This window comes from Hemibagrus wyckioides, linkage group LG09 (assembly GCF_019097595.1).
Source record: "Hemibagrus wyckioides isolate EC202008001 linkage group LG09, SWU_Hwy_1.0, whole genome shotgun sequence".
NCBI classification, from domain to species: Eukaryota; Metazoa; Chordata; class Actinopteri; order Siluriformes; family Bagridae; genus Hemibagrus; species Hemibagrus wyckioides.
The window spans coordinates 10,957,918-10,976,750 of NC_080718.1; the positions used below are offsets into that span (position 1 = coordinate 10,957,918).

An 18,833-nucleotide genomic window follows, 5' to 3' on the forward strand; every position below is an offset into this window, starting at 1 on the left:
AAAGAGCTCGCTATTATCATGGAGCTTTTTACATTTTCTCACAAAAAAGAGCAATTTTCCTCGAAACCTAAAGACCCATCACTTTCTCTTGAGCGTTAATTAAATTATGAGTAATCAAATTATGGGTTAGAAACTAACCCTTCCAAACCAGCAGAATGATCCCATAATGCAGTGCGACATGATTAAGTATCCTGCCAATGAAATGACAGCACTGAATGTTGATAAAGCCTCTACAAAATAATGACTAAATTCAACACAATTCAGTGCCTACAGCAGTGTGGTTTAGCTGCTTGAGTCAGAGCTGTGACTAATGCTCATTACGTTGCTGACGTCTTTGCTAATGTATTTTTGAAATGACGTCCAAACTCGCTTCAAACTGCTGTTTACATCGGTCACAGGTTAAAGGTTAACTTTGTAATGTTCACATGTACCGGGTTTTTGCTTAAATATGAGTCTGTGCCATGTTCTTATCTCCTCATACTATTCCAGAAACCGTGCAGCTTAACATTTAGTGATCAGATTCATGAAGCAGAACTGTACAAGATAGACAGATGGGTAGATAGGAAGGATTTTAATTCGGATTATATATCATGGATTAACACTACAGAAAAGAAAGAAATCTGTATCTTTAAATGCAAAATGATTTGCATCTAAAAACCAGTTGCGCACACGGTCACCTCTCCATTGCTGTGCGACGAAGTCCAAATTAGTTCTGGTCAGGTCAACAGTCACATAATTAGTCAAATGGAGTGCATCTGTGTGCAGTTCAAGTGCTGTGTGGTTTCAGGATAAAGAAACTAGAGTTTGTTAGTGTACATAAGCATCGCCATGAAAACCTAAGACCAAGTTTGCGGGGGAAAAGTATTCCAAAACTGACCAAAAGTAAGTGACCAGGTAAAGATGGGATTAGACATTTGATGGCTTTGGCAGGAAAGAACTTATGCTGATGCTCATATATTGCTCAAGAGCTCCTGGTTACACAACTTCACTTGACTATATACAGTTATAGACAGGACATTATTTAATCACACTCTTTTGTGTCACCCAGATGAGGATGAGGTTCACTTAAGTCCTCTCAAGTTTTCTTCCTCAGGGAGATTTCCTTGCCACTGTTGTCTATGGCTTGCTCATTAAGTATAAATAAAATTGCAAAATCTGAATTTTTATATTTCTGTCAAGCTGCTTTAAAACAATATCCACTGTTAATAGTGCTATACAATTAAAATTGGATCGAATAGTCAGAGAAGCAACTAAGAAGCCAGTGGTAACTTTGGAGAGATCCACAGCTCAGATAGGAGAAAATGTTCCCAGAACCACCATAACCTGGATCCTGAACAAAAGCTGAGCTCCAGTTAAACCCATTTCTTGTTCCTGGATGTAACTCAAAATATTCAAAGGGGGTGAATAATTATGCGAGATGAGTTTTATTATGAGTTTAGTTATCGAGTTCGTTAAGTAAAATGTTTTTCACTGTTCTATCTTGTTAAGGCTGTTAGCACCTAAAAGGTCATGGATAAATAAAATGAGTGCTAACTATGAAGCAAGTAAGTAGATGAGACTGAAATAGTGTGTTACTAACCTGCCAGCTGTCCTTCTGTTACATATCAGCTAATTAAACACACTGAGAACACTAATGCTTTCTTTTCACAGATATCCAAGTTGTTATACTGTCAGGAAGAGTGTGTTGGGGAACAAAACAGCAGAACAGCGCAGAAATGCCCCGGATATTACACACCCTACATGTATAATGATTAATAACAGTTAAGAATAGTAGATTGACTGTACAGACTCAAATTAGTTCAACCTGAATGGGTTAATGGATTTATGGCTCTGAGTTCTAGTGGATCATGATCATCGTAAATATATCAGGGTAATGTGGATCGCTAGTCCAGGACTGTGCTGTATGTTGAATTCTAACAAATAAGGTTTACAAGCTCAAGAGGATGATGAGGAATCCTCCTCCGCTGGACGGAGAGCATGCCGTTTCAAGAGGGTTTTTAGGATCTCCACCTCACGTTCGGCTTCTTTGAGCTTTCTCTGGAGCCTCTCGTTACTCTTCTGTATAGACTGGATCTCCTAAACACACACACACACAATTATTCCACCTAGCTACACACTGTATATATGTATACAGGAAAGATGCAGACGTTTATAAATTCACTATATTAGCTTAAAATCATGCAAGAGCTTCAGTTAATGTTCACATCAAACACCAAAATAGGGAAAAACTCTAGAGACTGCTGGGTGTGAAAATCCCAGTTCTAAAATACTAAAACCAGCCCATCAGATACCAACAAACTCTGCTATGGTTAAAGTCACAGAGATCACACACGTTCTTCATTTTGTTGCTCGATGTGAAGACTAACTGAAGCTCTTGATCTGTATCTGAATGATTTTATGCTTTGTGCCGCTGATTGATTAGTTAACCGCATGAAGCTGCATGTGTACTTGTTCTCCTAATCGCTTCTTGTTTATGTCCCCCAAACAAGCTTAAATTGAAACTCGGTGTGAATGTGTGTGATGCTCTGTAATAGATTAATGTCCCATCCAGAATGTGTGGGCCTCATACCCAGGGTTCTTGGCATAGGCTCTGGATCCAATTTAACACTGACCAGACGAGAGAGATTACTGAGGATGAATGAATGATCAATCTGGATTTATATATATTATCTCTACATTTCATGCTTTTACACCCATAAGCATGTCTATGTACTATTAGTAACATTACAAAGCAAGCACATAATATTAGTCATTCACACACTTTCAGTAACCACTGTATCCTGCCAGGGTCAGGGTGGATCTGGAGACAATCTTGTGCACACTGGATGTAATGTAGAACTGCACTCTAGTTAGGACACCTGCCTATTGTAGGGCATCATGAACACTTACACATTCATTCACACCTAGAGGCAATTTATATTTGTTGGTCTGGAGTATTAACATGTTTTTGTGAGAAACCCACTGGAACACTGGGAGAACATGTACAGGAACTGGACATAGACAGTAAACCAAGTTTAAGACACTGCATCGTAACTGAGCTGATGGTAACGTTGTTTGTGGTGTACATTACTTGCTAATTAGTAACCAGAACAGAAAGATTTTAAAGAAAACCTTCTCCAGAGCATCATAGCTGGGTTTGTTCTCCTCAGCAGGGTTGAGTGTGTTGGGAGTTTTGTTGGCACAGACTCGTTTGCGCTGAGGAACAGGGCTCGGACATGGTGTGAGGGGTGGACCACTAGGACACAGCAGTGATGTCTGCATTTGGCTGGTTGATGGTGTTCCTTCTGTCTGAGTACTTTTGTGCACCGTTGTGGTCCTCGGGCTGAACTGTTTATGGCGCTCAGAATTATCTGCTAGAGCATCTGGTGGATATACGAATCGAGTTTCTTCAGACCCTGCAACAAAAGAGTTATGAGTTTTAAATTCAATGTGGCCATCCAAAATCCAGCAGGATATTTACTCAAAATTACTTAACCCTTTTTACCAGTGTTCCAGTCTGCCAGTATAACAGATATAGACTGAAATGATGATGAAATGATCAGTTATCAGAATCTTAGTTTAGTATCAGATCAATTATCAGATAATAGTTTTGCTATTATCATTTACTCCGAAGATTTGTGATTTCTTTTGGAACTTTTCTAGAAATATATTGCCCCAGTAAGCTAGATAAAAACAGAAATACGTATGAAACTACAAATTTTTAAATCCCTGACTGTCTACTTTCATAAGAGTCATTAACCAGCACTGAGGAGTGTGACATGACAAAGAAATTCAATGTAACACCCCCCAAATTATATTATTGGCCTCTGGGGAAAAAGAGTTAATAGTTTCATACTCTAGTTCAATACAAATCTGACTGTCATCATCAATCATTTATACATAGCTTATGCTGTTGAGTCTTATATTTTTATTCTCACTATTATAAATGTTTTGTTCTTTCTGTTCTCTCACCATCATGACCACGTGTGGAGGTATCTGGCGTATTAGAAGGTGGACTCAGGTCTGCGTTGCTGCTGGGTTTGGCGTTCTTTTTACACTCAAATGCTACCTGATCCTTACAGGATTTATGGCAATTCATTCCACAGTCTGCAAAATCACAAGACAATCAGTACATAGACTTCCTAACTTGCATGATATAGCCAAAGGTTTGCAAAAAACACCCTGATCATCACACCTATATGTGCTTTTTGAACATTTCTCTTCCCTTTTCGAACCTGGGCCACGGCAATGAGAGCTCAGGGAACTGCCACTGGACCATCAGGAGGAACATTTCACCCCCCTTTGCTGTTTTTAATAGCTCCACTCTTCTAGTAAGGCTTTACACTGGATTTTGGAGCATGACTTTGGGGAGGGTTTGTGATCATTCAGCTACTAGAGCATTAGCGAGTGTGGGCAATGATGTTTAGTAAGAAGGTCTTGGGCTCAGTCAGTTCTATTCAAATACATAGATTTTCAGGTCTGGGCTCTGTGCACTCCACTCCAACCTTAAAACACCATGTCTTCAAGGAGGTTGTTTTGTGCACAGTTAATTGTCATGCAGTAACAGGTTCGAGTCTATTGGTTCCAGTAGAAAGGAATTGCAATTCTACAGCTTACAAAGCTGTCTATAAAATTCTGTGGAAGAACCACATGTGGGTGTGACGGTCAGGTGTCCACATACATTTGGCCATTTAGTGTACATGTAGCTACTTATACTGCTCAGTTGTACTTTGCTATTTATAACACAGAATGTGAATATGAAAAGAACGAATTGACTGTCCACTATTATGAAATAGTAAAGGAATGACTTTCACCTCTGCATCTGTAGCCTTGTTTAATGACACCCCACAACTGCAACAGAATTAAAATAAATAGTTTCGGTCTGATTCAGCAAAGCCTCTTGATGCATAGCAGCATGATCGTATCGGTCAGTATGACTTACAAATCCTGAGCAGTTGTCACAGAAGGTAGGCCTCATGTATGTGGTTTCTTGGAAGTTGTGAGAGAAGCCTAGGCCGAGTTTCGAACAGATGACGCTGGCTCTCATGAAATATGCTGTGATCTCATCTCTGCTGATGAGTCCGTCTCTGGGTTGAGCAGCAAGGACAATACAAGTTGAGTAAATCATTTTAAAGTGTAATCTATTGTAAAGGCAACTTTTATTTGGGATAACACACGTGAGATCATGTCTTCGCACATCTTTAACCATATAGTACTAACAGATCCTGTCACACATATCCTGTTCATTGTAAATAAGGTGTATTTATTACAGCACTATGATACTCACTTGTCTTTGTCTGTAACACAGAATGAGAATGGAAAACTCGCAGCAATTTTCTCAAAATCTTCATGGGAGATGAAGCCCTTTTCGTCATGGTCATAATTCATAAAAACAGACTGCAAGAATACAATTACATGGACATGTAGGATTTGTTAAATTCATATAGACATTTCTATATAGAATTATAGAAAACAACCTATATAAAACATGGCATTCTGTATACAAGTGGCATTTTGTTATTTAACTTAAGAAATCTGTTCAAAGGCAGAGGAAAATCAAAGACACTGTGTTGATGGCTGATGCCACACTCACGTCGACCATTCTCTGAACGTGCTTGCTGATGGTTTTGGGGTCTGGCTTGGGAGCAACACCTGAAGCCCAGTCCACCACCACAGGAGGTCTGTAAGGAGTCACCGGCTGATGGAGAACCAAAAAAAACCCATCAACTACCGATGGAGAAAATTCCACTCCAGAGTGAAAAACAACCACACCGGTGAAAAATAATGAAATACAATACACAGAAAGTATTGCTTTTCATCACTGACATGCAGAAACTGTATCACACTGAAAAGCAAGCACTTTCATCGCATTTATCGTATCTTTAGTGAAAGATAATCAGCAGGGGAGTGCTTTTTTTTAAAAAAAAAAAGAAATAAATGCTGACATGTCTTGAGTCTTGAAATTGCATTACATTTCACCGTCATCAGCGCATCGAGGTAATCAATCCCCACTGAAATGCAACCACTGTATGGATAAAGACGTATTAGGTGGCATGGTTGTAACAACAGTGTCGTTTTCCAGGAGGGGTTTTTATCCATATCAAGGAACATTCTTATTGGCTCGTTGTTTCTTCCATGACACTGTAGTTTAGTTTAGTAACATTGATTAAACCAGGATAATAAAATCTCCTGGTCAAGAAGGCAGTAAAAGACACAAAATTAATACAACATAGAAAAATGTATAGTCATATACAATCAAATATTCTAGAAACATCTTCCAACATGGCTGTTCGCTTATTTGCCCTAAATGTGCCCTAAACTCAACCAATGTAGTGAGCACAGTAAGTGTGCATGTAAGTTTAATGTTAAAACCTTTTTTATAAACAGGGAACTACAACTGCTGAAATTTTTTGATCTAAAATCAATAAGATGAAGTGTTCATATGAATGCGTACTGCTTGTCATGGTTTGTGTGTTGGTTTCAAGGTCCTTCACTGGTGTGATTGTGTTTTGTTCTGGCAAAGAAACTTCTCTGTAGTTATCCACAGTATAAGTCCTCCTAATCAGGTCTATTATTGAAACCTCCAACACTTTCAGTTCTAATCTGAAACACACAGTTTGCAGCTGCACTCACAGGTGCTCTGTGGTTCCTCGGCTCTCTTGCGTAGGACAGCTCATAGATTTCATCCTCGGTGTAGTACAGGTCAAGAGACAGCTGTGTGGGAGAAGCAGCAAAACATTTCTTAGTCATACTTCAGGAGAAACACTGGAAGCTGGGTTTTTTTTCCACATCACCCACACATTCTAGTCTGAATGAATTAGAATTCAATTCTAAAGGCTTCTTTGTCTGTAACATGTAGAGCACCAGCATGTCTCTCTGCCTCTAATATTAAGAGAGAGAGAGAGATCAGTTTGTACAATCTGATGTGATGCAGCATTTTTAAAATGCTATCGAGGAGCAAGGTAATGTTTTTGAGCTTGTATACAGAAGAGTGTTTTCTTTACTCGATTACCTTTGTAAGCCCTGAGGAATCAAAAGCAGCCAAAAGTCTACAAAAATTATACAAGCTAAAAGTTTATCACAGGCGTCAGATTCAGACTAATGGCTATTCTATTCAGTGTCGTAGCATGTAAACAGTTATGTTTCTTGGGTCCGAATCCAAAAAGAACAGGAAGCTTTATGCACTTGGGTTAGTTTCTCTTACAGTTCAACCTGAAAGTAAATAGAGGAAAGAAAACTTAAAGTTGATTTTAGTTTCAGATTTCACATTTCTTCCAGTTCACACACACATAAGCATAAAAAATGTTTTTGTGAAGTTCTGTTTCCATCAGTATTCTTTATATCGCTAATTAAATTGTAAATACAGTATATTAGGCATTTTCTAAAGACTTTTACATGTGAATTGCTATAAGGAGATGGACTGGGTTAATAAGGCTTGGGTTCTTAAGCATGTAGTGAACAGAAGATAAACACAGTACTGACGGTCAGTAAGTGCACTAGGTCTTTGTTTGCGTCTAGGAGTGGTGGATTCTGCTGCAGTTGGATGAGTTCGTTTATGTGGTTGTAGAGAGCCTGAAGCTTCTGCACATTGATCTTGTCATTGTCTAGGTAGTCAGTCATGGCTTCATTCACGGTGATCAAATCCTTCAGATGCACCCCCAAGATCGGAATCTTGAAACCAGTGGATTTGCTATATGTTAGTCTGTAATTTTCGTAGTTGCGTGATGATGAGAGCAGATCGGTCATTTCATTCAGAACCTGTGGAGAAAAAGAGGATGAGCAGCTCTTGTCACTGGACCTGTACGGTATGGACACTGCAGAGTTCCATTTCCACAAAAGACTTTATTTCCAAATGTCACCCTAGTGTGAGTAGATAATGTGATACCGTGGACTGAGCTGCTGCTGTAATCATAAAAACTCATACATTTAACACAACACTGTTTAACTTTAGCCATAACAATAAAACCATCTGGCTAATATTGTATATGTCTTTCTTGTGCCACCAAAACAGGTCTCATCCATTGAGGCCAGGAATCCACAAGACCTTTGATTCCCATAGTGCATCCTGATGCCTTCTCTTCCCCTGGCAAGTGACCCACATGCACATGCAATAAGTAACCATGAGACCAGACTGCTTTCTTACGTTGCTCCTTGGTCCAGTTCTGATGCTCACATACATATTGTAGGTACTTTCAGTGGTGGACAAGGGTCAGCATAGGCACTCTGACTGCTCTTTAGCTATGCAGCTCAATACACATCTACACACGGCTGTGATACACTGTGTGTTCTGTCATAGCTGCTATGAACGTATTCAGCATTGCTTTGCTACAGTAGTTCTTCTGTGGGATCAGACCAGACAGGCTAACTGTCACTCCACATGTACCTTGGGTGACCTTGTCACTGGTTCACTGGTTGTTCTTCACTGGACCACTGCATAGCAGGAAGACCTACTGTTTTGGAGATGCTCTGGGCTAACCATCACAATCTGCACTTGCCCATTATTCCTTTGACTGACACGTCAACTTTGAGAACTGACTATGTAATATATCCCACCCCTTTGGGAGGTGCCACTGTAATGAGGTAATCAATGTTATTTACATGTCAGTGGTTTTCATGTAATGGCTGATCAATAATGATTTACAGAAATATTATTTGGTGTCTCACATCACCTCAGACAGTTTTTCCAGCAGCCACTGTTGCTGCTGATTAGGGCTCTTGATTAAAGCTGCTTCATGACAATTTCATAATTAAAATAAAAATGAACTTTATTAAAGCCCATGTCATGTTAGACAATAGTTTGATATTATAATCTATTTCTCACAAGTTCTTTAGTATGTTAGTTAATCGGTAGCTTCGATGGCTGAAGTTGAAGTGTAATATGATCATATAAGGAATTCAAAGTGAATATTAAAAGTTCACCAAATCCTGATGAACAATTATGACAGCGCGTATGGGGGATATCATACCTTGGTGGTTTCGTTTGGCACATGCGTACACGTGTCTTTCAGTCGGGAAATAGATGTGTGACAGAGACCTCCCACTACAGCCATAAGAGAGTTGAAGTTCTGCATCTGCTGGAGGTTCTGCCACAGTCGAATATAAAACATTAACAAACAGCACCAAACAATCAAAAGTGGTTGTGTATGGATCTGCCTGATTTTTTTTGCTGCTATGGATATCAATAACAACTTATTACAAGTTGCAATATTCACTATATATATGGCAGATACCATGTTCTCAGCACAGTGGGAGATTCCATTGCGGGTTTTCCAGACATCCTATAGAGAGACTCATTACACTCTAGATTAGATCAGAGTTGAAGTCTAGCTCTTATTCATTTCTCAAGAACATATGGCTTCGGTTTGAGTCTGAGTCTTAGTCTTTTGAGATCTCAGTTTTAGTTGGTAATCACCACCGTTTTCCAGCATACTGATGGAGATAATCATCTCTTTCCACGTGCAGTATCTTCTCTAACACAGGAAATTCCTCATTCCTTTTGAAAGTATGAGCATTTCTCAAATGCTGGTATACTGATTACAGCATAACAACACCAAACAAACATTTAACCAAATACTAACCTGTGTGCTTAAAGTGGGGTGGCACTTATTAATACGCAGTTATTAATACACTTCTATGTTCTGCTCTTGTAAATACTGAAAGGTTGTTGCTATACCAGTATCACATACATACCAACAATTGAATTACCAGCACGTACATTTTTCCATTTAAAGCATTACAACAACTACTACTACTGCTACTACAATCACAGTCATTTGTAATCCATGACACATCTCCAGGATCTGCTTACGTACAGTATTTACTCTTGACCTCAGATTAATCAGTAATGGTTAATGGATCAGATTCTGTAAAACACTGAGGTGGCAGAATATCCTGGTGATGGTTTTGAAATGTGGAGCATGTTACCTGAGCTACATAGATGAACTTGGTGAAAACCTCGGCTCGGAGCTGAGGGGTCGGTCGACTGAGCACCATTAGCTGAACCCACTGGGAGATACCATTGCACAGAGCAATGGAACGTTCCATGGTGGGGTTCTCTGACAAGCTCTCATTTCGGATATATTTCTGATAATCTGCAAACTGAAAAAATGAAAATCCAACCTGATAATACTAATAATGTGAGGACTTGAACTGAACTGAATTCAATAGAATAGAAACGCTGCATTGTTGTAGTTACGCTGATTTGTCCTTCATGATAACTAATGCATTTTCCACTCTTTCTCAAAATGTACTCACAGATATCCTGCAGAAAGATTTGAACTCCAAGTAGGTGAGATGTTCAGCTAACTCCACTGGCTCCAAATGATCGAAGAGCAATGACACTTTCCTCTTCCTGCTGCTTCTTACCTTGATTTTCTGACTGGCTTTGTGAGAACACACTCTGTCACCCCTAAACCAGAATCAGACACAAGCATCAATCTAGACAATATTTGCAGTCTAATCAACATTCCAGAGTAAGATGGACATTTTTTTTCAATATTTCTTATTATTTGAAAGTAAGATTTGATATTATTACAACACTGACAACCACTTGGTTTGCAGCAAAGAGCAGAGATTCTCTTGACCATTTTCCCTCATAAGCTCCTTAAACTGCTCCAGAGTTTCTTCCAGACTGCTGTGCAACTGGAACATAGTCCAGAACTCACTTATCCAATACCTATAGAGGAAATACACACAGAACACAAACCGACATCTGTTTTCTTTTGAGCAGTTTTACTTGTACACATTTCAGTTAGATCTAACAGGACTGACATCAACATCCCAAAGGGTTTCCACTTGCTATTCTGTCAGAAAGAAAAGTCCAATTTGAGTCAATGAGCTGTTGAAAACTGCTTAGATCAGAGCTTCTGCACTTGTGACTGACTTCTTTGTTGATGTTCATGGTCCCAAATGCATACACTTGAGATGCGTCTTTATAAGTTTACAGGCAGCAGAAAAAAAACTGACTTGATATTAATGTAATGATTTAAAAAACAATGTTACATTCAACAACCTCAACTCTTATTACCAGTATACTGATGTTCCAGTCTGCCAGTAGAATGGAAATTGACTTATGGGGACATTTTCAATCAGTATAAACAAATGAATTCTTTTATCGCTGCAAGTCTGATATAAAATGAGTCAGAACTCTGTTGGCTTTCAGTGTGAGATGTTTGTTTTTCCCTCTGTTGAATAACCTTATACAACATTTTAGTGGTTGAAGATAACACCTGCTAATTTTAAAAGCTTACGAACAAGCACTAAAAGGAATCTTAGAGAGCAGAAGTGGGTTTGATATCACCATTTACTTTCTATTAACTACTCTATTAATATACACCCATCAGGCATAACATTTCAGGTGAAGTGAATAACACTGATTATGTCCTCATCATGGCTCCTGTTAGTGGGTGGGATATATTAGGCAGCAAGTGAACATTTTGTCCTCAGAGTTGATGTGCTGATGTGTGGTAGAAGCAGGAAAAATGGGCAAGCGTAAGGATTTGAGTTTGACGAAGGGCCAAATTGTGATGGCTAGACGACAGGATCAGAGCATCTCCAAAACTGCAGCTCTTGTGGGGTGTTCCTGGTCTGGAGTGTCCAGTATCTATCAAAAGTGGTCCAAGTAAGGAACAGTGTTGAACCGGTAACAGGGTCATGGGCCAAAGCGCATTGATGCACTTGGGAAGAGAAGGCTGGCCTGTGTGGTCTGATCCAACAGATGAGCTACTATTATGGTAGGTACACTATGGGAAGAAGGCAAGCAGGCAGAGGTAGTGTCATGCTTTGGGCAATTATCTGCTGGGAACCCTTGGGTCCTGCCATCCATGTGGATATTAATTTGACACGTACCACCTACCTAAGCATTGTTGCAGACCATGTACACCCTTTCATGGAAACGGTATTCCCTGATGGCTGTGGCCTCTATCAGCAGGATAATGCACTGTGCCACAAAGCAAAAATGGTTCAGGAATGGTTTGATGAGCACAACAATGTGTTTGAGGTGTTGACTTGGCCTCCACATTCCTCAGATCTCAATTCAATCAAGCATCTGTGGGATGTGCTGGACAAACAAGTCTGATCCATGGAGGCCCCACCTCACAACTTACGGGATTTAAAGGATCTGCTCCTAACATCTTTGTGCCAGATACCACAGCACACCTTCAGGGATCTAGTGGAGTCCATGCCTCGACAGGTCAGGGCTGTTTTGGCAGCACAAGGGGGACCAACACAATATTAGGCCTGACTGTATTTCCCCTGGTAAGCTAGATAAAAATAGAAATACTTATGAAAAACTACAAATTAAATCTTTTAAGCCCTAAATATCTATTTATATTAGCCATTAACCACCAAGGTGGAGTGTGACATGACAAAGAACTTCAATGCTGAACATGGAAACCAGAAAACAGGCACAAATTGCCTCTGATTTCTGGTATAAACAGTTACACACACCTCAAAGCTGGGTGAGACGCATAAGAAGGATAAGAAGGAGACAGTGCTCTCTGTAATAAACTGATATGTTGAGTCATGAAACCTTACCTAAGCTAACTTAAGCTTTTGGATTAAAGGTTCCTCATAATCAATACAGCTTAGCCTTATGTATGTTTAATTATTGCAAACCAAACAATAATAATTTATTAAAAACAATGGACAGTGTGTTTGGTCTACAATGATGGCTGATGGGTGAGATACAGAGGACCACTGTCATCAAAATCTATTAATGCTTGTCATCTGTTACTAGTACTCTATTACTACACTGGTTATTGTTCACTAATAGGGGAAACTGTAGTGGTAGCTTGTGAATATTTACTAATTTTAGCTAATATACAGAACAAACCTGCCTTATATACCGGTATTCGTTTATAAAGCATTGTGTTTCACAGACAAATCTTAAAATTTCATTTAGTCTGTTGTAGGCCATTATATTGTAAAAAGCAATGAGTGCAAGTTAAAGATAAGGACAGCTGAACAAAGCTTCTGTTTTCAAAGACAAGAGGAGAGCCTACCGAATGAAATAGCATATTTTCAGGCACGCTGCAGACTTTTCATCCTCCAGTGTATTTTTATAGGTAAGGAATACAATTTAAGGAACATAAGCAAGAAAATGGAAATCAGGGGACATAAGCTGACACTGAGGAACACTTTGTTTGGGGCTTAGTCATTCAAACTACTTTAGTTAGTTACAAGTAAACTGAAGTGATTTTTCTTTTTTTAAACAATATGCTTGCAGTTATACAATTATGTATTCATAACTGACATACATTTTAATTAAAATTAATTAATTAATATACAAGTACATTTCTATGTAAATGTGTTCTGACAGGATTTTTTTTTTTAATGTAATAAATTAATGTAAATGTTTGTTTATTGGAAAGCGTAAAATGTACAAAAATACCTACCAAGAACAACCCAATATTACCTAATAATCTCTCTCCCTCTCTATCCCTTTTTTCCCTCTCTCTCCCTCCCCCTGCGCTCACTCACTCCCCCTTCTCCCCCCCGCTCTCTCTCTCACTCCCCCTTCTCCCCTCCCACTCTCTCTCTTCCACTGTCCCTCTCTCTCCCTCCCCCCTCCCTCTCTCTCTCTCCCCTCCCTCCCTCTCTCTCTCTCTCTCTCCCCCTCATCCATCTCTCTTCCTCCCTGTCTATCCCTCTCCTTCCCTTTTTTCCCCTCTCTCTCTTACCCCCCTCTCTCACCCCCTCTCTCCCCCTCTCCCTCTCTCCCTCTCTCTCTCTCTTGACATGTTACTCCTGAGACACCAGTTCATGTCTAACTGTTGATGAGGATGACCCATCCATCATTGTGAGATTATACCACATTAGAGACGTCTATGAACGTTCTTGATAAGCCTAAAGACTGCATTCACTAGAAACAGTTTCTACTCAAGTCTCCATCACTGATCAGTTCATAACTTCACTTTGATATGATAGACTCTAATGATACTCATACTCACATTCCTTTTAACACACTTTGCACTGTTTGACTCTATAGTACACAGATATAAAAGAGAAATGATTTATGATCACGCTATCCGGTATCACCTAGAGGAGGATGAGGTCACTTTAGAGTCTGGTTTTTCTCAAGATTTCTTTCTCTTGTCTTCTCTGTGAGTTTTCTTTGCCACTCTTGCCTCTGTCTTGCTCACTGGGGATAAATTTCAATGTACATTCTGTATGTCCAGATTGCTGTAAAGCTGATTGTGACAACATCCATTGTTCCAAGCACTATATAAACATAACTGAATTGAACTGAATCAGACAACAACAAATAAGAACTGTCAGGTAGCTGAATGATAAGGATATAGTCTAATCAGCTTGTCCAGCAGCTCTTTGGAGGACAGTAGTAATCTGTGCATGGTGAGGGTGATGTTCAAAAGATGGTTGCTGTGGCAAAGATTCCCATCGTCATCTGTAGAGGAAAAGATTTCAAAAGCACATATGCACAAGATTAATTTTTCCTCTTGATGGACCTTGATTAACCCTGATCAAATCCCATCTGCAGCTGCACCTAGTAGTTTTATTTGTGCTCACACACAGTAGTTTCTAATCATCATAACTGCTTCTGTTTCTAAATTATGAACAAACCACTAGTGTAAACCTTAGCTCTGGCACTGAGAGTTAACCTCAGTGGTTCAGTTGGTTCTCTTCCCAGGAATCGAACCTGGGACACAGCAGTGAGAATGCAGGGTCCTGCTACTGGAAAACAAGGTCATTAATACCACTATATTAACAGCCTACCAAATAACATGGGATGCTTTGGAGGAAAATGAAAGAAAAAGATTTTTTGAACATATCATTTTGTATTAAAGGGAAAAAGGGGAATAAGCAGATTTAAAGCCACTGAATGAATTGACTTGTTACACACTTGTTGCTCACAGTGTAACTGCACGATCCTGTATTACAGCCTCTGTGTGTTTTATTTCTTTCTTTGCGCTTGTCCCATGAAAGGTGGTTGTAATGTAGGGTGTATGATGTCATGCTATTGATTCAGCCCGAGGAGATCTTCAAAGCCAAAACCATTATCTGAGAGGCCTCATTCGGAGAAATGACCTTTCTGAAAAATGCAGCGGCTTCCAGGTAATCAGATCAGTTCTGTTGGATTCTTTCACCTTTCAAAAGGCTGCTAAACCACAGGAAGCTGTCTGATGTGAGAAGTGAGAACTGGGACCTGCCATATCACAGTTTAACCTCATCCTACAACACAGAATTAGCCTCTCACATGCAAACTAATTACACCTGATGTTTGATCTCATTTATGGTGGACATTTTGCTATTTTGCTAAACATTTTGTACAGTGCAACAGATTACACAGACGGAAGACTAGAAAAATGCATTAACATGCTGGATAATAAGTACGTGGATGGATGGATGGATGGATGGATAGATAGATAGATAGATAGATAGATAGATAGATAGATAGATAGATAGATAGATAGATAGATAGATAGATAGATGGATGGATGGATGGATAGATAGATAGATAGATAGATAGATAGATAGATAGATAGATAGATAGATAGATAGATAGATAGATAGATAGATAGATAGATAGATAGATAGATAGATAGACATACAGACAGACGGATAGATAGATAGATAGATAGATAGATAGATAGATAGATAGATAGATAGATAGATAGATAGATAGATAGATAGATAGATAGATAGATAGATAGATAGAATCAATTATAAAACTTTTATTTTAAAAATATATACAGTAATGTTTGGGGTTGATGTGTTTACATTTCTAATAAGATGTTTCAAATTGATGCTAAAAGATTTGACTATTATATGATGTCTATACACCAAGAATATGTACATGTCGTATGTATATCAAATCCTACAAAACTACACAATAGCTATTTACTTGCAAAAATCTCAATTAGATCTCCAATGAAACCCTTCAGAATTTACCCTATCTTTTTTTTTTTTTTTTTTTTTTAAATCTTTTTAAAAGTTTATTAATATTCCTCTGTCCTCACAGAGAGGGAAACAAGCTCATGCAGAATATCACTGAATGAACTGAATAGCTCATGGCCTTACATTATTACACTGCAGGAACATCAACACATGTCCACAGAAGGAAATGGATCACATACCAAATGACTGGATGCTTGCCTGAACGAGTTCCTCCCAGGAAGCTCCTTTAGTAAAGTGTCCCAGGGCGCTGCTCATGATCGTCTGTGTCCTGAGTGTAATTTGCTTAAATTGAGTATTTGAGCAGTTGATCCAGCGGAAGGATATAAACAGCACAGAGATATCTGTCCATACCAGAGGAATGAACATACACCAGGGTGAAAGAAGCCACTCTGGTTCTGTGTGTGTGTGTGTGTGTGTGTGTGAATGTGTGTGCGCATGTGTGTGTGTGTGTGTCTGTGTGTGCACAACTGAGTGAGTGAGTGTTTGATGTTTTCTATCAATAAAATGCTGGTAAAAATAGATAGAATCGACTCTATAACACAAAAACAGAAGAGACAGAAAAATAACAAACAAATCTGTCAGACTTGTAAAAAATAACTGAGAAAAAATCCACAGACAAAAAAAGATCTATAACAATGGGAATGTAATATTGAACGTGTATAAAAAAAAATGATATCATTTCATTTTATGGACTTCATTTTGTGCACTATTTTTTGTGCTTGACATTTTTGTATCTTTTGCAGTACATTCAGTAAAAAAAAATCTCCTTTTGAAAAGAAACTACACTTATTGATTTGATTCTTTCGAGCTACTCACAGCTGCAGGGTTTGTTGTTTGGATCCTGAGCTCAGGTTACTGTCTATGGAGTGTTGCATGTTCTCCCCATCTTTTCATGTGTTTCCTTCTGTGTTTTTCTGCCACTTTCCAAAAACATATAGGTAGGTGGCCTGGTTACTCTAAATTGCTTGTAGATGTAAATATGGATGATTGTGTGAATGATAGACTGACATCTCGCCCCACTCACGCCTTCACCACGTATTTCCAGGATTGGCTCTGGATCCGGATGAAGAGGAATGATTGAATGACTGAGTCATCAAATGAATGAACTACGATCCGTTTGATTTCTCTTCTGTTTCCAGTCAGTTCACAATCGGAAAATCTGAAACCCAAATCGAAACTAGCTGCTAATTCAAAATTATACATTAAATTCCACCTGGATTAGCTATTACAGTTCAGGAAAATCATGAGAGACATCTTCCATCACTGTTTAATAGGGGTTTGAATATGGTGGTGTATTAATCTGACTGTTTCCAGTAGTATTTTGGATACAGTCAAAATATACAAGGCTTGTGTAATTAAAACCCTGATATTGGCCAAACCACTAAAATCACTTTTTAATCACAAAACTATGCAAATCCTAACCAAGAGAAAAGGCATCCTGGAAGAACTGGAAAGGTAAATACATGTAAATTCAACAACAACAACAAAAATGCTGACAACTGTTTCATTGTTAATCTGAGAGCACTTGTGAAATTTCTACTAATTTAAAACAACATTTTTTTAATACAGAAATGGTGTCATTGACATCTTGAGTGAGATCTTTGCATGAGTTTCTTAGTATTCAGCACATCCCCTTTTTCTTTAATGGCACTCTGCACCCGAGCGGGTATGGCTTTCACAAGCTTGTATGAAACCTTATGATCCATTTTAGATCAAATCTGCTGAGTGCGTTCTGATCGCAGGCTTCACTAGAGGAGATCAGACATGAGGAAATTCTGACTTTTTGTACAAAGTAGTTAACACGCTCAGTATCACACATTTTCCTTACATTTAAATAGGAACCTAGAAATAGTGCAGAATCTATCTATCTATCTATCTATCTATCTATCTATCTATCTATCTATCTATCTATCTAGCTATCTATCTATCTATCTATCTATCTATCTATCTATCTAATCATAAAAATCCGAATCTATCCTTCACTGTATGTTCTGATCACTTGGGCAGTATTTAGCCATATAGTAAGTTATTCACATATTTAAGCTGAATTATTTACCCTTTTAGCTTGTTTTTAAGATTGATTTCAAATGTCCACTATTACAAGGATACAACATCATGCACGCTTAAGCTCATGGTCAATCAAAATGGTTTGGTTTTTTCTTTTAAAGTTGCATTAATACACTTTTAGGTTTAAGGTCAGAGCTTAATACAATCCCAGCTAAATACTAAAAAAGACATTAAAAACAAGATGTTCAGTTTGTGTAACATGCCACATGCTCAGTGCTGATTTTGGGCAGTGGATGTAGAGCAGGTAGAAAAGGTGATGTACAGATATCCTGATGCTGCAGTAATTTCCATTTTTCAGTGACAGAGACAGATGCAATGACAGAATTTAAGAATGATCCCCAAGAAAAGTTTGCAATGAATGCTGCAATGCAACATTGGGATTTCGAAACTCCTAAATAAACTCAGGAACGATTTCTTAGAGCATATTGTTCTAGCAAAACTAAAACTAAAGATTTGTTTTGCATTCAGGAGTCACATACACTCACTGAGCACTTTATTAGGAACACCTGTACCTGTATCGAATCAGCTGTTCATGTGATATAGGCCAGTAGGTAATGTTCACATCAACCATCAGAAAGGGGGAAAATGTGAACTTTTGACTGTGGCATGATTGTTGCTGCTAGATGAGCTGATTTTAGTATTTCTATAACACCGATCTCTGAGGAGTTTGATGCACAGTATACAGTTTACACAGAATGGTAAGAGATGAGAGAGGTCAGTGGAGAATGGCCAGGCTGGTTCGAACAAGTGTGATAAGCATCTCAGAATGCACATCACCTTGAGGTGGATGGGCCACAACAGCAGAAGACCACATCAGGTTCCACATCTGTCAGCCAAGAGCAGATAGTTGAGGCTGTAGTGAGCACAGACTC

The 18,833-nt window shown here is 38.8% G+C and overlaps 1 protein-coding gene across 1 annotated transcript; it reads right to left on the bottom strand.

The window, feature by feature from the left end:
• Positions 1-561: 561 nt before the first annotated feature.
• Positions 562-16,252, bottom strand: LOC131358983 (RAS guanyl-releasing protein 1-like). The gene is made up of 16 exons (XM_058398470.1): positions 16,074-16,252; positions 14,278-14,383; positions 12,981-13,043; positions 10,523-10,654; positions 10,234-10,387; positions 9,904-10,077; positions 8,946-9,062; positions 7,462-7,737; positions 6,613-6,693; positions 5,573-5,677; positions 5,267-5,376; positions 4,922-5,066; positions 4,794-4,830; positions 3,952-4,086; positions 3,112-3,395; positions 562-2,076 (listed from the first exon to the last, which is right to left on the bottom strand). Exons 1-16 carry the CDS (start codon positions 16,147-16,149, stop codon positions 1,936-1,938), a joined length of 2,136 nt encoding a protein of 711 aa, XP_058254453.1. The 5' UTR covers positions 16,150-16,252; the 3' UTR covers positions 562-1,935.
• Positions 16,253-18,833: the final 2,581 nt, after the last annotated feature.